At 45.7% G+C, this 18,888-nt stretch overlaps 1 protein-coding gene across 1 annotated transcript in view; it reads right to left on the bottom strand.

Annotated features, from left to right (window-relative positions):
• Positions 1-3,557: 3,557 nt before the first annotated feature.
• LOC111151097 (mitochondrial amidoxime reducing component 2) overlaps positions 3,558-18,888 on the bottom strand; it is a 32,656-nt gene continuing 17,325 nt past the window's right edge. The window contains exons 5-8 of the mRNA XM_022508869.1: positions 16,304-16,365; positions 16,134-16,205; positions 14,281-14,411; positions 3,558-4,346 (exon numbers count right to left, since the gene is read on the bottom strand). Coding sequence (XP_022364577.1) covers positions 14,285-14,411; positions 16,134-16,205; positions 16,304-16,365 — 261 coding nt within the window. The 3' untranslated portion in view covers positions 3,558-4,346; positions 14,281-14,284. The remainder of the gene's footprint in view (positions 4,347-14,280; positions 14,412-16,133; positions 16,206-16,303; positions 16,366-18,888) is intronic.

Genomic DNA, 18,888 nt, shown 5'->3' with positions numbered 1-18,888 from the left:
GGTCACCCGGTCAGAGCGCGGCCGCCGCTGGGGCTGGGAGGGAGGCGCGGCCCTTGGCCCGGAGCCGAAAGGGCAGGCCGCTCCCGAACCCCTTCCGGGCGCTCCGGGTACCGCGGCCTTCGCCTGAGGAGTGGCCCCTGGGGCGCCGGCGGTGGGAGGTGGTGGCTCCGCTTCGGCGGGTGCTCGGCCCGCAGCCTCTTCCGCCTTCCGCGGCCCGCGTGGCCCTCCCCCACGATCGCGGCAAGCGACCACTTTCTTTAGGTGTTGGTGCGGTTTTACGAAACGTCAAGTGGTCCGAGATACCAAACTTGCGGGACAAAGCGTGATTTCTAAGTCAGAAATCCGGCGGCCTGGGGGTCCCTGCCGTGCGGAGAATGGGGCGCCAATGGGCACAACGCGGCCGGCACGGAGCGTCCCGCTGCCCTCCGCCGCCCTCCCACCCGCCACGCGGGACCAGGGAGCTTGCGGGAGTGGGAATCCGGGCGGACGGACGCAGCCGCCCAGGGCCAGCGAACCGAGCCTGGAGGGGAGCCAGCGGCCGCCGGGGCTCCAGGGTCTGAGCAGCACTGAGCGGCGAAAAGCGCCCTCTGCTGGGTTTGGGGCATAGGGCGCGCCCGGCCGCCTTCCCCGCACTCGGGATTTGGGAGGTGGGTCCTGGCCCCAAGTCCCGAGGTTTCTTCAGGGCAGAAGGGAACGTCCACCAAAGCGGCAGGCACTGACCTCAGTCACGTGTCTCTTTCAATCGGGTCATGTTTTAAAGAACAGGGTCAACCATCAGGATCAGGGTGGTTTAAGAGTCTTGGGCTCCGGTTTCATGGGCCAGACTTAAAAAATTACTCGGACACTTGTTAAAATGTAAGGAAGACTTCTCTTGAGACTACTGCTCATCTAAGATTAGGAGCAAGACGAGGATGTCCACCCTCTCACTTTACTCGACAGGGTGCTGGAAGCCCTAGCAGAGCAATTAGGAAAGAAAAAAAATAAAAGGCATCCAAATCAGAAAGGAAGAAGGAAATCTCTGTGTTGCAGATAACATGATCATATATTTGGAAAACCCAAAAGATACCACCAAAAACTATTAGAATAACTGAAGTCAGTAAAAAAAATATACAAAAATCAGTTGCATTTCTATACAGAACAACAAACCATCAGAAGGGGAAATTAAGAAAAATAATCCCATATATATAAAAAAGAAGAAAATATCTGGGAATAAATTCAACCAAGGAGATGATGGATCTGTACACTGAAAATTAGAAGATATTAATCAAAGGAATTAAAGAACACAGAAATAAATGCAAAATTGTTCCGTGCTCATGGATTGGAAGAATTAATATTGTTAAAATAGCCACAGAACACAAAGAAAGCTACAGAGTCAATGCAATTTCTATCAAAATTCCAATGGCATTTTTCAAAGAAATAGGAAAAAACAATCTTAGGTTATCCGGCTGGCTTAGTTGGTGGAACGTGTGTGACTCTTGATCTTGGAGCTGTGAGTTCAAGCCCATGTTGGGTGTGGAGATCACTTAAAAATAAAATCTTTAAAAATTAAAAAAAAGGAAGAAAAAATTTCCTAAAATTTGTATGGAACCGTGAATAGTGTTGGGGAGGATGTGGAGAAAAGGGAACCCTTGTACACTGTTGGTGGGAATGTAAATTGGTGCAGCCACTATGGAAAACAGTATGGAGGTTCCTCAAAAATTTAAAAACAGCGCCTGGGTGGCTCAGTGGGTTAAGCCGCTGCCTTCAGCTCAGGTCATGATCTCAGGGTCCTGGGATCGAGTCCCGCATCGGGCTCCCTGCTTAGCAGGGAGCCTGCTTCCCTCTCTCTCTCTCTCTGCCTGCCTCTCTGCCTACTTGTGATCTCTCTCTGTCAAATAAATAAATAAAATATTTAAAAAAGAAAAATTTAAAAACAAGGGCGCCTGGGTGGCTCAGTCAGCTAAGCATCTGCCTTCGGCTCTGGTCATAATCCCAGGGTCCTGGCATTGAGCACCACATTGGGCTCCCTGCTCAGCAGAGAGCCTGCTTCTCCCTCTCCCTCTGCCGCTCTGCCTGCTTGTACTCTCTATCTCTCTGTCAAATAAATAAATAAAATCTTTAAAATAAAAAAATTAAAAACAGAACTGCCATAGGATTCAGCAATTCCACTTCTGGGTATTTATCCAAAGAAAAACACTCACTTAAAAAGATTTATGCACCCCATGTTCACTGAAGCATTATTTCCAACAGCCAAGACATGGAGACAACCTCAGCGTCCACTGGACAGATGAACAGATAAAGAAAATGTGGTGTCTACCTACAATGTAATATTATTCAGCTTTATTTAAGAAAAAAAATGAAATCCTGACATTCAAGATAAAGTGGATAGATCTTGAGGGCATTATGCTAAGTGACATAAGTCAGAGAAAGATAAATACTGTATGATCTCATTTATATGCGGAATCTAGAACAAAAATGGAAGTACAAACAACCCATAGATACAGAGAAGAGACAAGTTTGCCAGGGGCAGTAGGTGAGTGGTGAGCAAAATAAATAAAGGTGGTCAAAAGACCCAAACTTCCAGTTGTAAGAGAAAAAGTTTCTAGGGACGTAATGTACAGCATGTTGACTATAGTTAACATGTGTTAACTATGTGCTGTGTTGTGAATGTATAGAATATATATATATTATGTGTTTTATATATATATATATAATATATAATATAATATATATGTGTGATTTTTATATATATATATATATATATATATATGTATATATAATCTGTTCTATTCTCTCATCCAACCCCAGGTCCCCCTTTCCCTGCCCCTGTCCTGTGAAAGCCAAGAACTGTGTTCAGAACACAGGGGTCAAGGTTACTTCCACTGTCCTAGTACATCAGTGACCCCCTCTTTCAGGAATAAGCTGGAGAGAGAAGGGGCTTGGGTAAATCTAGCTTCTCACAGGTGAAACAGGAGAAACCTAGCTTCTCACAGACAAACGTTGATCGATGGTGATGTGTGCCCTGGGAACAGAGCAGAGAGCGATACACCTCAGCAGGACAGAGGACTTGAGCTACGTATTCTCCATGTTCTCCACAGAAAGACAGCTCCTGGGCTCTCGGTCTTTGTGTTTATCTCCTTCTGTAATTTCTCTTCAGAAATTTAGTTTTTATTTATTCATTTATGTCATCTCGACACCCAGCGTGGGACTTGAACTCACGACCCCGATATCGAGAGTCGCATGCTCTTCTAAGCCAGCCAGGAGCTGCTCTCTTCAGAAATTTAAAAGGAAAGAATCTGCTTCTCTATTTCAATGGCTGACTTCAAAGTTTCCTTTGACAGTCTCCTCAAGGTCACTGGCCATCCTGTCTCAGTGGGCCTTCTGTGTCGTGCATGATGCCCACCCCCGCCACCCACCCACCAGGGGAGGTAATGTTTTCGGAGTCCACTCCTAACTCTGGAAGGAAGCCCTCTTGCTAGGCTACTAGAAAAGAGTAAAGAAAAATAAATGCCAGTAACAACATTCTAATATAAAATGAGAGAAGCCCTAAAGCACACTCATAAATACCAGAGAAAAAGTACAACTAAGATTCACATTTATTAATATTAAAGAAACCACAAAATTATAAGTTGGTTAATTTGTTCACATATTTCTTCGGTGAGGATTTTTGGTTAGTCATACCAAAATAGTTCATTTCTCTGTTACAAAAAAAATGATTTGCACCTAAAAAAAACCTGCTCATGCTTTCCTCCTCTCTCTCCTGCTCTCAAAATTCCATTCTTTTTAAAATCCCATCTTTTCTTCATCATACTTGGAATTCCAGGCAGTGTATCTGGCAGTTACACACACATTACTTCCAGATGGCTTCACAGAGGCTTAATTGAAAATAAAAACAAGATCTATAAATTAACTTCCATACTCACGTACAACCCGATTCCAAAACCCGTGAGCAAAAGGCTGACAGGATTCAACAGCCACGTAAAGACCGACAACAGGAATTTGTGTTAACATGTAAAAGGCACCTCAGAAAACGGTGATCTCATTTCCCATTCCCCCTAAAACACGATTCTTCGAGCTTTCTTAAACACTCATCAATATTAACATCAGGGATCCAGAAGCGTAATCACCATAGTAACATTCAAAACAATTCCACAGACCGTGTGATTTATTTCAAAAGTCCTCATTACGTTAAATCTACTTATCTTCTTATTTCTGAATCGGCCTTTAATACTTTTCCTGCATTCACTCAGAGCACGCGTAACTTCAAAAAGCTGAAAATGGGGATTCATTTCCAGCTGAGGATGGCCCGGGGCGGTGCTGTCGCTGCTGTGGGTGAAATCCTATGGAGGCCTCCCGGACCCTGAAACCTGAATCAACGACAAGGACCTCTGATTATTTGGTTATTTCTCCTACAGGTCATAAATACCTCCAACACTCACAAAACGGTGCCTCGATGAGGATAAAATGCAGGACACATAAACTACGTCCTGCGCCAAATTACCTCCACGGGAAAAAGCAGCCCATCAAGACTGAGAGGCCCACCCAGGTCTGGCAAGAGCCCAGAGCCAGGATCTCTCCCACGGGGCATGAGGGGGGCCCAGGGGAAGAACGCTTGGAAAGCCGTTGGTCAAGATGCTGAAATATATGTCTTTATCCCGCACATCAATAATTCCACTTTAGCGATCTAACTGACAGAAAACACTTTATTGTAAAACGGCCCTGGGAGCACCTGGGTGGCTCCATCTGTTAAAGGTCTGACTTCAGCTGGGGTTGTGATCTCGGGGTCCCGGGATCGAGCCCCACCACGGGCTCCCCACTCGGCAGGAAGGCTGCCTGTTCCTTTCCCTGTGCCCCTCCCCCTGCCTGTGCGTGTGTGCTCTCTCTCTCTCAAATGAATAAATAAAATCTTTAAAAAATAATAAAATAACATGATTCTGCATACAAAGATATATGTTATACTATTATTTGCAACAAAATTGGATATATTCCAAGTGTCAAATACTATAAAATGGTGTTTAGAACACGGTGTGTATTTCTACATGTGATGTTATGAAGCTATCCCATCAGAAATGACGTTTGAGAAGCCGGGAGGGCTACAAAAGTGTGTATGATACATACTTCTGCGTATATGTATCTGATATATAGATGACACAGATCCCATATATATCACATGATACACAACATCTATCTGGATATGGTACATATGATATACACATGTACATATTACATATGTCACACAGATCATGGCTACATTAAGCAAACAAAAAAGCAACCAGAATACAATCTTTAACAGTGACAGTGGGTAATTTCTTTCCCCAACCTCGCTGGTATTTTCTAAACTCACCGTGAGGAACGTGTACTGCATCAACAGTGGAACAGATGAACTCTTACAGAATGAAATTTAAACGAATAAGTGACCCCCGTGCAAATATTAACTGCTACCTTTGCACGGCTTTAACCAACCTGATATAGAGAATCCAGAATGCAGAAACCAGACTAGGCTCACAATGGAGATGAGTAACATCACCGTGATTTTTAAAGCCCAGCAGCAATGCGGGCCAGAAAGGAAACTTCTCCATGCTTCTAGGGGGTGGGCCTCGGGGCAAGCGTCCTGGGTTTGGATGGGGGACTTCTGGATGATAAGGCTAAGAGTTGCTCCGGGCCCAGTGGCCAACAGCATCTCAGCCACGTGCACCGTCTGGGCACTCAGGCATCCCTCGCCGTGCCACAGCTGGCACCTCGCTTAAGACCCGTGTTGCCACCCGCACCTGGCCTCTCACGGCCCCTCCCAGCTCCAGTATCCCATGCAGGTGTGACCTAATTGACTTTATTAACCAGTTCATGAGTCACACGGCATCCCTTCTAGCAAGGACAGGGGAGCTCCACTGAGCTAAACAAAAGTTTTTCAAGGCAGAGAAAAGACATAAAAAGAAGAACGGACTTCATTAGCAAGGAACGCACTGTTGAGGCAAGGCTGCCCTCGGGAGAATGGTCTGCTAGTGGGCTTCCTACTTTCTCACCAGAAAGCTCCATGTTGCCTGGTCAAAGGGTACATTCTAGGGGAACGGGAACCGCAGTCAGGTCAGATAGGAAGTCTTGGTTTACTGGCTTGAAGCCTTAACTGAGTGAAGACACTTTTCTTGTTAGTAATTCCTCCCTCTGGACCAGACTCTCAGCTAAACAGAGTTGTGCTCAAAATCGAAGGCACTGGCATCAGTCTCAGCTCTGCTGTGTGGGGCTTGCAGCTTCTCCTGATCGTCTGTGTGGCATTCCCAGGTCCTGCTGCTTCTGCTTTATCTCTGTGAAATTCACAGGTTACGACTCAAGGTCTGCATTCGCTAAGTCTGTTCTCTGTTCCTTTTCTCCTTTCATCGTCGTCTTAGGGAGATCATGTGCTTGGTGGCTAGTGGTTAGGATCAGACATTTAAAGTTTTTCAAAGGATACAGGGGCACCTGGGTGGCTCAGTCGGTTAAGTGCCTGCCTTCAGCTCAGGTCACGATCCCGGGGTCCCGGGATCGAGCCCCACATCAGGCGCCCTGCTCAGCAGGGACTCTGCTTCTCCCTCTCCCTCTGCTCCTCCCTCACTTTCCCTCTCTCACTCTCTCTCAAATAAAAATCTAAAAAAAAAAAAAAAGAAAAAAGAAAAGAAAGAAAGAAATAGAAAAAGGTTTTGAGAGGATACAAAGCAGTAGGAAGATTATTATAATCACTATAAGCAGGATAATCCCCGGTGTCTGGAGTTCACTTTGAAGCCTTGGTACCCAAGACCCAAACCAATCAAGTCAAATTGATCAAAGACAGACCTCTCCACGGAAGGGGTCATCCTTTAGGCCAAGTGGCTTGCTCAGTGATCTTAGGTGAGTTTTAGTTTCCCCAGAAGTGTCAATCCAGGTACAACAGGTGGTGTTGGCCACAGCACAAATACCTCCTTGCTCAGCTCAAAGGTAATCAAGAGGGGTCCTTTTATCAAGAACTACTCTGGCAGAGACTCTGCGGATCTGCCCTGAGCAGCTACTGCTTCAGCAGCAGCCTCTGTAATCATTATAAGAATTCAGAAATTAGGGGCGCCTGGGTGGCTCAGTGGGTTAAAGCCTCTGCCTTCGGCTCAGGTCATGATCTCAGGGTCCTGGGATGGAGCCCTGCATTGGGCTCTCTGCTCAGCAGGGAGCCTGCCTCCCCCTCTCTCTCTGCCTGCCTCTCTGCCTACTTGTGATTTCTGTCAAATAAATAAATAAAATATTTAAAAAAAAAATTCAGAAATTAGCCCCATTTTTTTTTTAGAGACAGAAAGTGTGTTTGTCTCTGTGCATGAACCCAGGGTGTGGTGGGGCGCAGAGGGAGAGAATCCCAAGCAGGGTCCACGCTCAGCACAGAGCCGGACACAGGGCTCAATCTCACAATGCAGAGATCATGACATGAGCTGAAATCAAGAATCAGATGCTTAACTGACCAAGCCGCCCAGGCGCCCCGAAAATTAGCCTCATCAACATTTATTCCTAACTGGGGAAATAGGGAATCTGTCAAAAGGAGTGAATCCCCACACTGGTAGGTCCCTTTTAACTCAACAAGGTAAATTTAGCCTTAGCAATGGCCTGCAACATAGAACGAGTGTGTTGTCTTTCCAAGCTAAGACCAGAGTAGAGTAAAGGAAAGGAAAAGAAGGAAAAGGAGAAGGATGTACATAGTATAAAGTCTTGATTTGGTCTTGGGTGGAAGCAGCTGACATCAAGTCCATGATTTCTCTTCCCCCTCAATTTAATTTCTAGGTCTTCACGGTCTGCATAGGACCAGGTGTCATGGACAGCCCTTCTCCTGCTTTGTGATGTGTACCCAGACTTAACACCTTCTAGATTTGCAGCAGTGTCCATGGTCAGGAGCACCAGGAAACGTCTCTTTTGATGGGGCTAGAATGGCTGTCTTCCTCTGATGACACTTCCAGGGTACCTAGTCACCAGGCTCTACGCTGCGACCCACAGGATTCTTCGAACTGGGATCTTGTAAGCATCTTCAACCTCATGACGATCAGAAGAAGGTTGCTTCGGGGCGCCTGGGTGGCTCAATGGGTTAATCCTCTGCCTTCGGCTCAGGTCATGATCTCAGGGTCCTGGGATCAAGCCCCATATCGGGGGGGGGGTCTCTGCTCAGCGGGGAGTCTGCTCCCCACCCCCCACCTGCCTTTCTGCCTACTTGTAATCTCTGTCTGTCAAATAAATAAATAAAATCTTTATTAAAAAATAAAAGAAGAAGGTTGTTTCATTCTCTGCCACTAGAATTCTAAAAATTTTTCAAGGTTATTGTTAAGGCTCGTATGGTCTGTCTAGTGACGTGGTGCTTGATCACTGGAAATCATGAAGGTAGACCCCAAGTGGGAAACACACTCTTTAACAGGGTCTTTGCTACTATGGGGGGGCATCAGCCTTGCAGTAGGGAAAGGCTTCAGCCCATCGGGAAAGTAGGCTACAACCACAGGAACATACTGAGAACCAGTACTAACTGCCATTGAATGAATTCCAGGTGTAGGTGATCAAAGGGTCTAGGGAGAGGGAGGTCTGAGGACTCTGGGCATAAAAACAGTTTTATTTTGTTTTGTTTTGTCTCGGGATTATGGACCTGACACGTCAGGCGTTGCTGGTAGACTGTTTCAGCGATCTTACAAACGTCTCTCTGTCTGTGTCTGTTCGTAACTTGAGTCATCTTAAGTGTACCGTGGTGCGTGAAAAAAGGCAAAACCTGAAAAATGGGGTTCGCCAGGGAGAACCAGGTGGCTTTCTTGGGGTTCCTCTAACCCCGGCGGTTCATTTCGTTTACAGGACTTGTTCACCCACCTGCGTGACTGTGGCCACGGTGGGAGGACATCCATATGGCAAAGGCCTGGCAACGAGCAGCCTTTTTTTTTTTCTCAGAAGAATGGACTTAATCCACTTGCCACAATTTTACAACGCAACAAAAAGAAGGCTTGGTATTACCCCTTGTCTGACGATGCTTCTCATGTAATTTGATATACCGAATAAGCCTAATGAGTTCAACAAATCTTTTGGAATGTTCAAGGTCAAAAAGAGTTAACAGACCAAAAGTGCAAGAAAAACAAAAACAAGAAAACCCACTTTGTCTTTTTAATAGAGAAACCCAAATTATAATTTTCACCAGCTTACTTTTGATATTAAAACTTATTTTTAATTCTATTCATTTTAATCTTAGCCAGCTCGACCACACATTAAAATTCCTTTTCAAGGATTCTTTTCCACAAACCTTCTACAACTTATTATTCTTTTTTAAAGATTTGATTTATTTACTTGAGAGAGAGAGAAAGAGTATGAGCAGGGGGGAGGCAGTGGGAGAGGGAGAAGCAGACACCCCACTGAGCAGGGAGCCCAAGGTGAGGCTCGATGCCAGGACCCTGGGATCATGATCTGAGCCAAAGGCAGATGCTTAACTGACTGAGCCACCCAGGTGCCCGAAGTCAAGAATTTTCTGATGGGCACCAATGAGATGGCCACCGGGGCCTTCTCCATCTCCCAAAGGAAGATGGTGTAATCTGCATGGTGAGACGCCCCCCCCCCCCTTCCCTAAAGGAAGGTGATCCTGCCTGGAACAATCCTTTTCTTTTGCTGACAACCTTCTTGCCCACCCTTATTTCTAGAAAAACCTCGTACAACTCCTCAAAGCTCCCCGCTACTGGCTGGCTGGTTTGCTGCCAGATTCAGGAACTGCTAACTAGAGCCAGTTATATCTTCAAATTTATTTGAATTTTGTGTTTTAACAGCTCCCAACAATGATGTATAGATTAACCAAAAAAACTGTGAGAACTTAGGCAGAGTCATTCTCCCAAGCTATTATTTTTTTCTTAGAAGGGGGCACCTGGATGGCTCAGCCAGTTGGGCATCCAACTCCTGATCTTGGCTCCGGTCTTGATCTCAGTGAGCTCAAACCCCACACGGGGCTCCACACTGGGTGTGTAGTCTACATATATACATATGTGTGTGTGTGTGTGTGTGTGTGTGTGTATGTGTGTGCGTGCGTGTGTGTGTGTGTGGAGCATATATATAAATTGCAAGAGATAGCAAATACTTATTTGCTAGTAAACTCAAGTAGAATAAAAGTTTTACGTTTAATATTGATAACTCTAAAGATGTTGTAAGGGCCTATTTAGCCAGAGCAGCCCCACCTCGGTTGAACAGCCATTTTGTTGTTTATGCAGTAGAACTTAAATTGACCCTGCCCGCCCCCCACGGGAACTTGCTTAAAATCAAGTCCAGGAAACCAGTCCCAGGTAACAAAGCCCAAATACAAGGGTGGGTCAGGCCAGGGGGAGACATCCAATCAGTGGGGGGGGGCGCATACTGTCTCCCTAGCTACCAAGGAGTGTGGGCCCCGCCCTTTGGATGCCTTTTGGGCCCCAATTCTGGCCAAGGTGATAGGCTAGTTCAAATATCTACTAGGGTGAATTGTAATTCAATTGGTCACTTACGTGTGACCTAACGTGACTGTGCAGCTTTCTCTGTGTGCTACAATCTCATTGGCCACTTGTGTGTGGCCAGGCCCAGCCACATGGCCTTTGCCTTTAAAGGCTGGTCTGTGGGGCAGGGAGGGGTGGCCCTCTCTGTAAGGAGCGGCCCCGACTGGTCTGTTTGACGATCGGTTTGATTCTTGATGCTTGGCACAAAATAAAGCTTTGCTTGACCTTCGCTTTGTATCAGTCTCGTTCCTTTGACCATGGACCCATTATTGGGGGGCCCAACAATGTGTCTATTTTAATTAAACTAACAAACTTTTTTCTAAGATTTTATATATTTACTTGAAAGAGAGTGAGGGAGAGAGAGCACGCGCACAGGCTGGGGAAGGGAGAGAGGGAGAGGGAGAAGCGGACTCCCTGCTCCACGCCAGATTCAATCCAGGACTCCAGGATCAAGACCTGATAAGGTAGATGCTTAACTGACTGAGCCACCCAGACGCCCTAAATCAACGAACTTAAATTAGCTTTAACACAAAACATTTCCTCAGATCTCATGAAGCTGGAAAACATTTGGGTTAATTTCTATCTTTTCCAGAGTTCTAGAATGTCCAAGCCTTACAAATGTTTGTCTTCCGGGGCGCCTGGGTGGCTCAGTGCGTTCAGTCTCTGCCTTTGGCTCAGGTCATGATCCCAGAGTCCTGGGATCAAGCCCTGCATCAGGCTCTCTGCTCAGCAGGGAGCCTGCTTCCCCCCCTCTCTCTGCCGGTCTCTCTGCCTATAAATAAATAAAATCTTAAAAAAGAAATTAGAAAAAAAAATTTTTTTTTAAAAACCCACAAATGCTTGTCTTCCAACCAACTAAACAGAGCTCTTTCACGAATTACTTTTAGCAATACCATCCAGAGTGAGAAAAATGCCTCACACTTCTAACAAACACATAAACACACAGATGTGAAAACCTTATAGTTACTCGTATTGCTGGAGAAGATTTTGAAGACTTGCATTTGTCTCTGGAATGAAGAAGACTTGCAGGCAGGTGGCTGGGCACAAATGCCCTTAACAGTAGTTCGTATTTTTAAAAGCCTCTTTTCCTTTTTTCCCTTAGTCTCAGATACTGGATTGTGAGCTGTGTTGAAACTTCAAAGACATGATAAGATGCACAACTAAGGGACACAGAAAGAATGGAAGCTCCTCCCAGAAGGGCTTTTGTTTCCTAAGGCCAATCAAGCCTTTGCAGACAGATAAGGGAAGTTTGGTGTTTGCTAAAGGAACAGATGAGTTGTGAATTGCCTCAAGAGCTGACTTTTGTTTTGCAAAAAATCTGTCAGATAAGGACAGTAGTTCTACATTCTTCAAAAAATTTAGATTCTGGGTTGACCCACCCGTCCAAAGGTATTATCCTCAATTTGCTTCTTTCCCTCCTGGTATATGGTTCAAATTTTAAATGTTTCTCTTTTTTAAAAAAGATCTTATTATTTATTTTATTTTAGAGCGAAAATGCATGAGCAGGGGCAGGGAGGAGGGCCACTGTGGAGACACAGAGGGAAAGAGAATCTCAAGTAGACTCTGAGCTCAGCACAGAGCCCGTAGAGGGCCTCCATTCCAGGACCCAGGGATCGTGACCTGAGCCAAAATTAACAGACGCTCAACCAACTGAGCCATCCAGGCACCCCCGATTTTAAATATTTTTGGCAATACTGAATAACCTCCCCTTGGACATAAGACAGGTCCTCAACGAGGGTGCAAAGGATCTTAACGTCCTCAAGGCTGGTGTCACTCCCGAAGACAGCCAGAAGAACAAGCCAGAAGAATGAACCAAGAACCTGTGAGTTCCAGACAGCCGGAAAGCCAAGCCCAGTTATGCAAAATGAGACAAGCAAAAGCAACAGCTCCCTCTGGGAAAGAAAGAATCCGTAAGTAATGCATTTGGATTTGGAAAGGAAGGGACGACGTGGACTTCCATTTTTCTCTCTCAACTGGGTACGACAGCCAGAGATTTGCAAGAGTTGATTCTGGTAAGAATGTTTACCTTTTGCTGGTTTCCACCAGTTTTCCTAGGAGCCACTCTGCAATGGTGACAACAAAAATCGTGGCCAATATTTACTGAGCATTTTCTGTGTTGGTTGTAGAGGCTGTTCTTAGGCAATAGGCTTGAGCTACGGAAGCTTGGGCAAGACAAAATGGCCCACAGTGACCAGAGAGCTGAGCGCAAACAGGCTCATTAATCCACAGGCCCTACCTAATCAGTGGGCTACTTATAACCAGGGAGAGTTCTAATATTACCAAAAATGGGAAAATTCCCCAAGTCTCCATAAGCCCCTCACTCTGCCCTATAACTATAGCCCCTCACCACCGCCTCCTAACAGACAGTCTCTCTTCTCTGTGCTGCCCACTGCTCCCCGGCAGTGTAGTCAATAAACCACCTCCTTTGCTCTGCCCTGGGTGAATTCTTTCTCCGCCCATGCTTCCCGCCCCCACCCAATCGGGACACCTCACATTTCTCTGGCAATGCGGCAACTTTATCTAAATTAATCCTCAAAATAACTACGATGACTGTTTTGTTGAGTACCGCCGTATTTCTACTTTGTAGAGAGGGTACTAGGCTGAGAGGTTAAATAACTCAACCAAGTTAGGAAAAGGATCTGCTAGGATTGGGACCCATGTCCCAGGTGCTGGATCTAGGCAGTCTGGACTGGTATCCCATGTTGTCCTCAAGGCTGCTCAAGTGAGAAGGTGAAGAAAGAAGTCAGTCAAGAATTTGACATGAGGTGACTTTCGGAACTGGGTTATAGATTTTATGAAAAGAGTTGCTTAAGGGTCGCCTGGGTGGCTCAGTGGTTAAGTGTCCGCCTTCAGCTCAAGTCATGATCCCAAGGTCCTGGGATCGAGCCCCGCAGTGGGCTCCCTGCTCAGTGGGAAGCCTGCTTCTTCCTCTCCAACCCCCCTGCTTGTGTTCCCTCTCTCGCTGCGTCTCTCTCTGTCAAATAAATAAATAAAATCTTAAAAAAAAAAAAAAAAGAGTTGCTTAAAAACCTCAGTTCGAAGTCTTCCAAATGATTTTATTTCTATAATTTGGGGGGTGGACATTATGCTCCAAGTGTCAGGTTGCATTTGGCCGATGAAATCAGGTAAGAGCATTATTTTCTACCTTATTATTCAGAATCCAGGCACCCTGATGCACTAATATTTTTCAAACTTTAAATCACATTTTAAAAATAAATTTTATAAAAAGTATTTAACGTTTTCTTCAAGTTGATTTTGCATAACTTAAACATTTCCCCTCACTTTTCTTTTTTCTTTTTTTTTTTTTTAAGATTTATTTATTTATTTGACAGAGAAAGATCACAAGTAGGCAGAGAGGCAGGCAGAGAGAAAGGAGGAAGCAGGCTCCCTGCTGAGCAGAGAGCCCAATGCGGGGCTTGATCCCAGGACCCTGGGATCATGACCTGAGCCGAAGGCAGAGGCTTTAACCCACTGAGCCACCCAGGCGCCCCTCCCCTCACTTTTCTATCAGAGACAGAAAAAAATCAACCTAGAACTCGAGACCTGCTCACCTTCATTTCCTTATTCCTTCCACGATCTGAGAACACCTCCCTGTCTTTTGCTGGGGCCCCTGCATCAGCATTTTATAACCGCCCGGGGAAGTGGGAGAGCCGCCTGGGCGAAATAAATCAGATTGTGGAGGGAAGAAAAATAAAAGCCATTTTCCAACTTCAAAGAACAGAACACAAACCACTCTTTCTCCCAAGAGTTAAAGCAGCAAAACGTAAAAACATCTCAACACAAGAAAATGTGGCCCTAGTCTCGAGGCAATGCATTCCAGCGCCAAAGCTGGCCCTTCACCTACCATGTCACTGAACCAGCTGGTACACGGGGTCACCGACTTTCAGGCTGCCAATTTTCTCCACTGAATAATAGACCCCCAAAAGTGGGGACGACTTGTATGTTGGCTTCTCGGAAGGATCACACAGACGGTAGCTGAAAGAAGCAAAAATTCATCATCAGGTACAAAAAGGAAGTCAGAATCTAGGTGCTCTCGAGAGAATTCAAGGGGCGCCTGGGTGGCTCGGTGGGTCAAGCCTCTGCCTTCAGCTCAGGTCATGATCTCAGGATCCTGGGATCGAGCCCTGCATCGGGCTTTCTGCTCAATGGGGAGCCTGCTCCCCACTCCCCCATCTCCGTGTCAAATAAATAAATGAATAAAATCTTTAAAATTTTTCAAAAAAAAGGGAATTCAAGTTTTCATTCCCAGATGACCTATACATAAGTAGCAAGCCTCTTCCGCAGCGTGGACAGAGAAGTCTGTGGGCCAGGAGCCTGTTTCCCTTGAAGCATCCTGAGGGTCTATACAATTTTTCCATGGTTTTAGTTTGAAAAAACTTTGTTACTCAAAATAAGTGGTATGTTTAAAAAAGATAGTAAGTGGTATGTTCGCATGTGCAGCTCGGACTTCACAACTCCCGGAAACAAATGCCCACACGGTCTCGAAATGGAACTGCCTGTACTCGCCAAGTTCTTTTTTCTTTAATCAGTTAATTGATTTATTTGGGGGCAGGAGAGAAGCAGGCTCCCTGCTGAGTGCAGAGCCCAATGCGGGACTTGATCCCAGGACCCTGAGATGGCGACCTGAGCTGAAATAGAGTCAGATGCTTAACTCACTAAGCCACTCAGGCGCCCTCCAAACCTTCTGTTCAATGCTTGTAGATAATACGCTTCCCCCCCCCAGGTTTATCAGCCCAAAGCTGAGGCTCTTTGGTGAACAAAAATAAAGATACAGATGCAACAGGCATGAAGCAGGACGACTGACGAAGTTAATCTTTTTTTAGAAGCCCTGTCTAAACAGAAAAAAATTAACTTCACCTCATCTCAAAAGTCAAAAAACAAAACACAATTGCATATCTGAAGGCTTCAAGAAATAACCTCGGGACACCTGGGTGGCTCAGTGGGTTAAAGCCTCTGCCTTCGGCTCAGGTCATGATCTTAGGGTCCTGGGACCGAGCCCCATATCAGGCTCTGCTCAGCAAGCAGCCTGCTTCCCTTCCTCTCTCTCTGCCTGCCTCTCTGCCTACTTGTGATCTCTCTGTCGAATAAACAAATAAAATCTTAAAAGAAAAAAAAAAAAAAGAAAGAAAGAAATAACCTCTTCTCTAACTCAAAACCACGGGAGACCAATAACAAGACAGAGAAAAAGAAAATAAAATAGAATTATCTCCCAAAAATGTTGACTTCGTGTTAAAAACACATTCTCTATTGATAACTAAAGTCAGCTAATAAGAAAACACAACACCCGGGCCCAAAAGGTGGTCCCAGATAAACTCTGACAACTCGTTCCATTTCTGCTTTTCTCATATTTCATTATGCAACTTCAATTAGCCTCATAATCCTTGATGTTGCATCTAATAAAGAGATCCAAGGTACAATAAAAATAACCACAGCATTTGGGGTCTTCATTTGGACATGCCCACGTGACGTACTGAAAATTGACATGAGAGATCTGAAAATTTCCAAACACAGCATTAGACAATGAAAAATCTGTCAAAAGCACTCGAAGATCCATCCACAAAAAAAGAGGAAGCAATTAACCCACACACATGCCAACCAGAAGGCAGAGGGAAAGGTGCTCAGGAGGGGCACCTACCCCCACAGGTAGCTCTGGGATGGGGATAATATTATAAACACAGCGGACACATGGCTGTTTACCTCTTCAGGGTTTCCAGTGGCTCCTTCCTGTCTATCACTCCGGTATCTGGGTCTACAGTGGTCAAAATGCACCTGTTATTCAAGAACCAACGATTAGGCGGTGGTTAGGAACCATCGAACGGGCCACCTCCCCCCACCCCCCAAAAGGCTGACTCTCACAGAATCCTTACCTGGGACAAGACAAAACCTTTTTCATTTCTACGTTGCCAATCAGGAGTTCATCCCAAGTATCCTAGGAGGAAAGAAGTTACCTTTTGAATCAAGGCTTCATTCATCTCTAAAGCAGTTTACTCTTCAGCTAGTCCTAACTATGAAGCTAGCATAGGAAAGCAGAGACAGTCACCCAGAAGCATCTCCCAAAGGGACCAAAGGGAGATGGCACATGGGCGAGGCCAGGATCCAGCCACTCTTGATGCAGTGTCTCCAAAACCCACGTCCCGTCAGCACATCAAGAACAGACTTCCTCTGCGGGGCCGTTTGTCGTGAGAATCATACATTAACTACGAGGCCAATTTATTGACATATAATGAGAAACGCACAGCTTGCAAGACAAGCCCACTTTGTCCTTAGAGCTAAGTTACAATGGAAGCCAAGTTCAAATCTGATAGTTCTTTGTTGAATGTCTTCACCCACGGGGAAGTCAGGTATGAGATAGACACATTCAACAATCACTCCCAGCTCCACAGAGAGGCAGCCTGGGGCAGGGGGCGGGGGGAGTGACCTCGCGTGCCAGAGCCACTGAACCTGATCTCAACTCAAGTGAGGTTTGGAGGCCGAGGGTCTAAGGGGTTTGAGGAGTAGTCAGTCCCCAAGAGAGGAAATGAAACATCTACTCCTCTCACGTGGTCCTGGACTCCCCCCTCCCACCACCACTTCGGGGACAGGAGAGGGAGGCAGGATTGGGGGGGGGAAGGAGGGGGGACACTAACACATCATGTTTCCCCTTCCACCTCCGATGACCAGCCCCACTTCTCTTCCAGGGGTGCCCGAACCCCCAGGGCCTACAGCGGTGACTTAACAAACACAGGAAAGGTACTCCCGTTCCTAACTGGGTCTTCCCAGCTCACAAATCTGCTCCGGAACAGGCGCATAGCCGCAGTAAAGGTCTCTGTGGATGCCCGGGGTTCCCAGCCACCACTTAGGAGAACACTGCTCTTTCCAAACAGCCAGTTGACAGACAAATCACGTTGTCCTTGCAAAAGGCAAGGACCCCCATGTAACAAGTGGGATTTCTATATCCCAGCCAGAACTTATTACAAGCTTTGTGCAAACAGGAAAAATATGCAAGATAACCAGAGCAGGTGGCTCAGCTGGCGGAATGTAACTGGGATCCCGCAAGGGGAAGTGACAGGTCGGCCACCTGCAGCCTTGGCCTGGGGCCGGCAGAAAAGGCTGATGCATTTTGCCACACGAGGGCGCTGCGGCCACAGGAATGTGAGCCCATCAGCGCCCCGCCGCTCTCCAACTCCCTTCCTTTCACGGTCTTTGCGCAAATGATGATGAATTTCATACTTCAAAGCCACAGATCTGTGAAAATGCTGCCTTGTGACTGTGGCATGAAGCAGGAAAGTCTGAAAAGTTCAATTAGGTGTCCTAGCTTAACAACACAGATTTATTCTGTAGACAAGTTTGTTTCTCTAAACTGGATACTGCCGTTCTCTGGACAGCACCCAGTTTAGAGAAACAAATTGTCTGCGTACATAGAAATTGTCTCAAGCTCCCCAAATGGCAGCTCTAATGACCTCCGAAAATATTAATCACTTTATATAATAATGTCACTCACCCTAATCTGATCACAGTTGGCATTTTGGTGCAGAGTGTTATTGGCAGCAAAAACAAAAACAAAAACAAAAAACCACTACATGAATATGAATTACGTTTAAATGTAATTATTAATTCAGTTATTAGAAGAAAATAATAAAATACCTTAAGTTATTAAAAGTTCATTTGAATTAAGAAAGCACGAAATTAAATTTTCCACTAGGTTCTATCAGACACACGTGAAGTTCCAGAGCCTTCCGTAAACCCAGGAAACAGCGGAAGAGCTGACTGCTCCCCCTGCTGGCCCGCAGCCGCTCTGCAGTCGGGCAAAATCCAGGCCCCCAAGACCTACATTTACCGCGATGGGATAAAACCATGCAGTTTTTGAGGGGCAGGAAGAAAGCAAAGCAACAAGAAAGGAGACAGCATTGTACACAATGGGCTCAACTCTACGGAATCAGCCTGAGAAATTACGATGAATTTACCATTTATATTGGCAAACATTACATTAAGATTACGTTGTTTCACGTGACAAGGAGCGTCCAAAGACAGACATAAATTAAGAGTCTGGGGCAATTATTGTGGAGCACACAGCACAGTGCAGACGAAGGTGTCTGCTTCTTTGAGACCGTCACTAGAGTCCAGAGAGGCAACAAATTAAATGCATGACAGGAGATTCCCCCCCCACCACCGTCCCCTTCTCTCTCGCTCTCTGTACACACACACACACTGAGGGGATGAACAGGTAAATAAACAAGTTTGTTGCTTAGAAATCCTTTGCTATTTTTCTGGTTTGGCATCAATGATGCCATAAGATTCCAGTGAGTGTGAGAAGCCATGAACTAGGGCTGGTAACTACACGTGGCCCATACAGAGAGGGATTACTGTTCAAGCAGCAGAAAGGAGGATGTGAGTCTTTATTTATCGACTGAATAAGGTTCAAGATGTTGCTAAGTGAAGAAAGCACATCTATATATACACGATATGTAGGATA

The sequence above is a fragment of the Enhydra lutris genome, unplaced genomic scaffold (genome assembly GCF_002288905.1).
Source record: "Enhydra lutris kenyoni isolate GAN:26980312 unplaced genomic scaffold, ASM228890v2 scaffoldscaffold25, whole genome shotgun sequence".
Lineage (NCBI taxonomy): Eukaryota > Metazoa > Chordata > Mammalia > Carnivora > Mustelidae > Enhydra > Enhydra lutris.
Note: the sequence above shows the minus strand (reverse complement) of the source record. Positions and strands in the feature narration are given on the sequence as shown.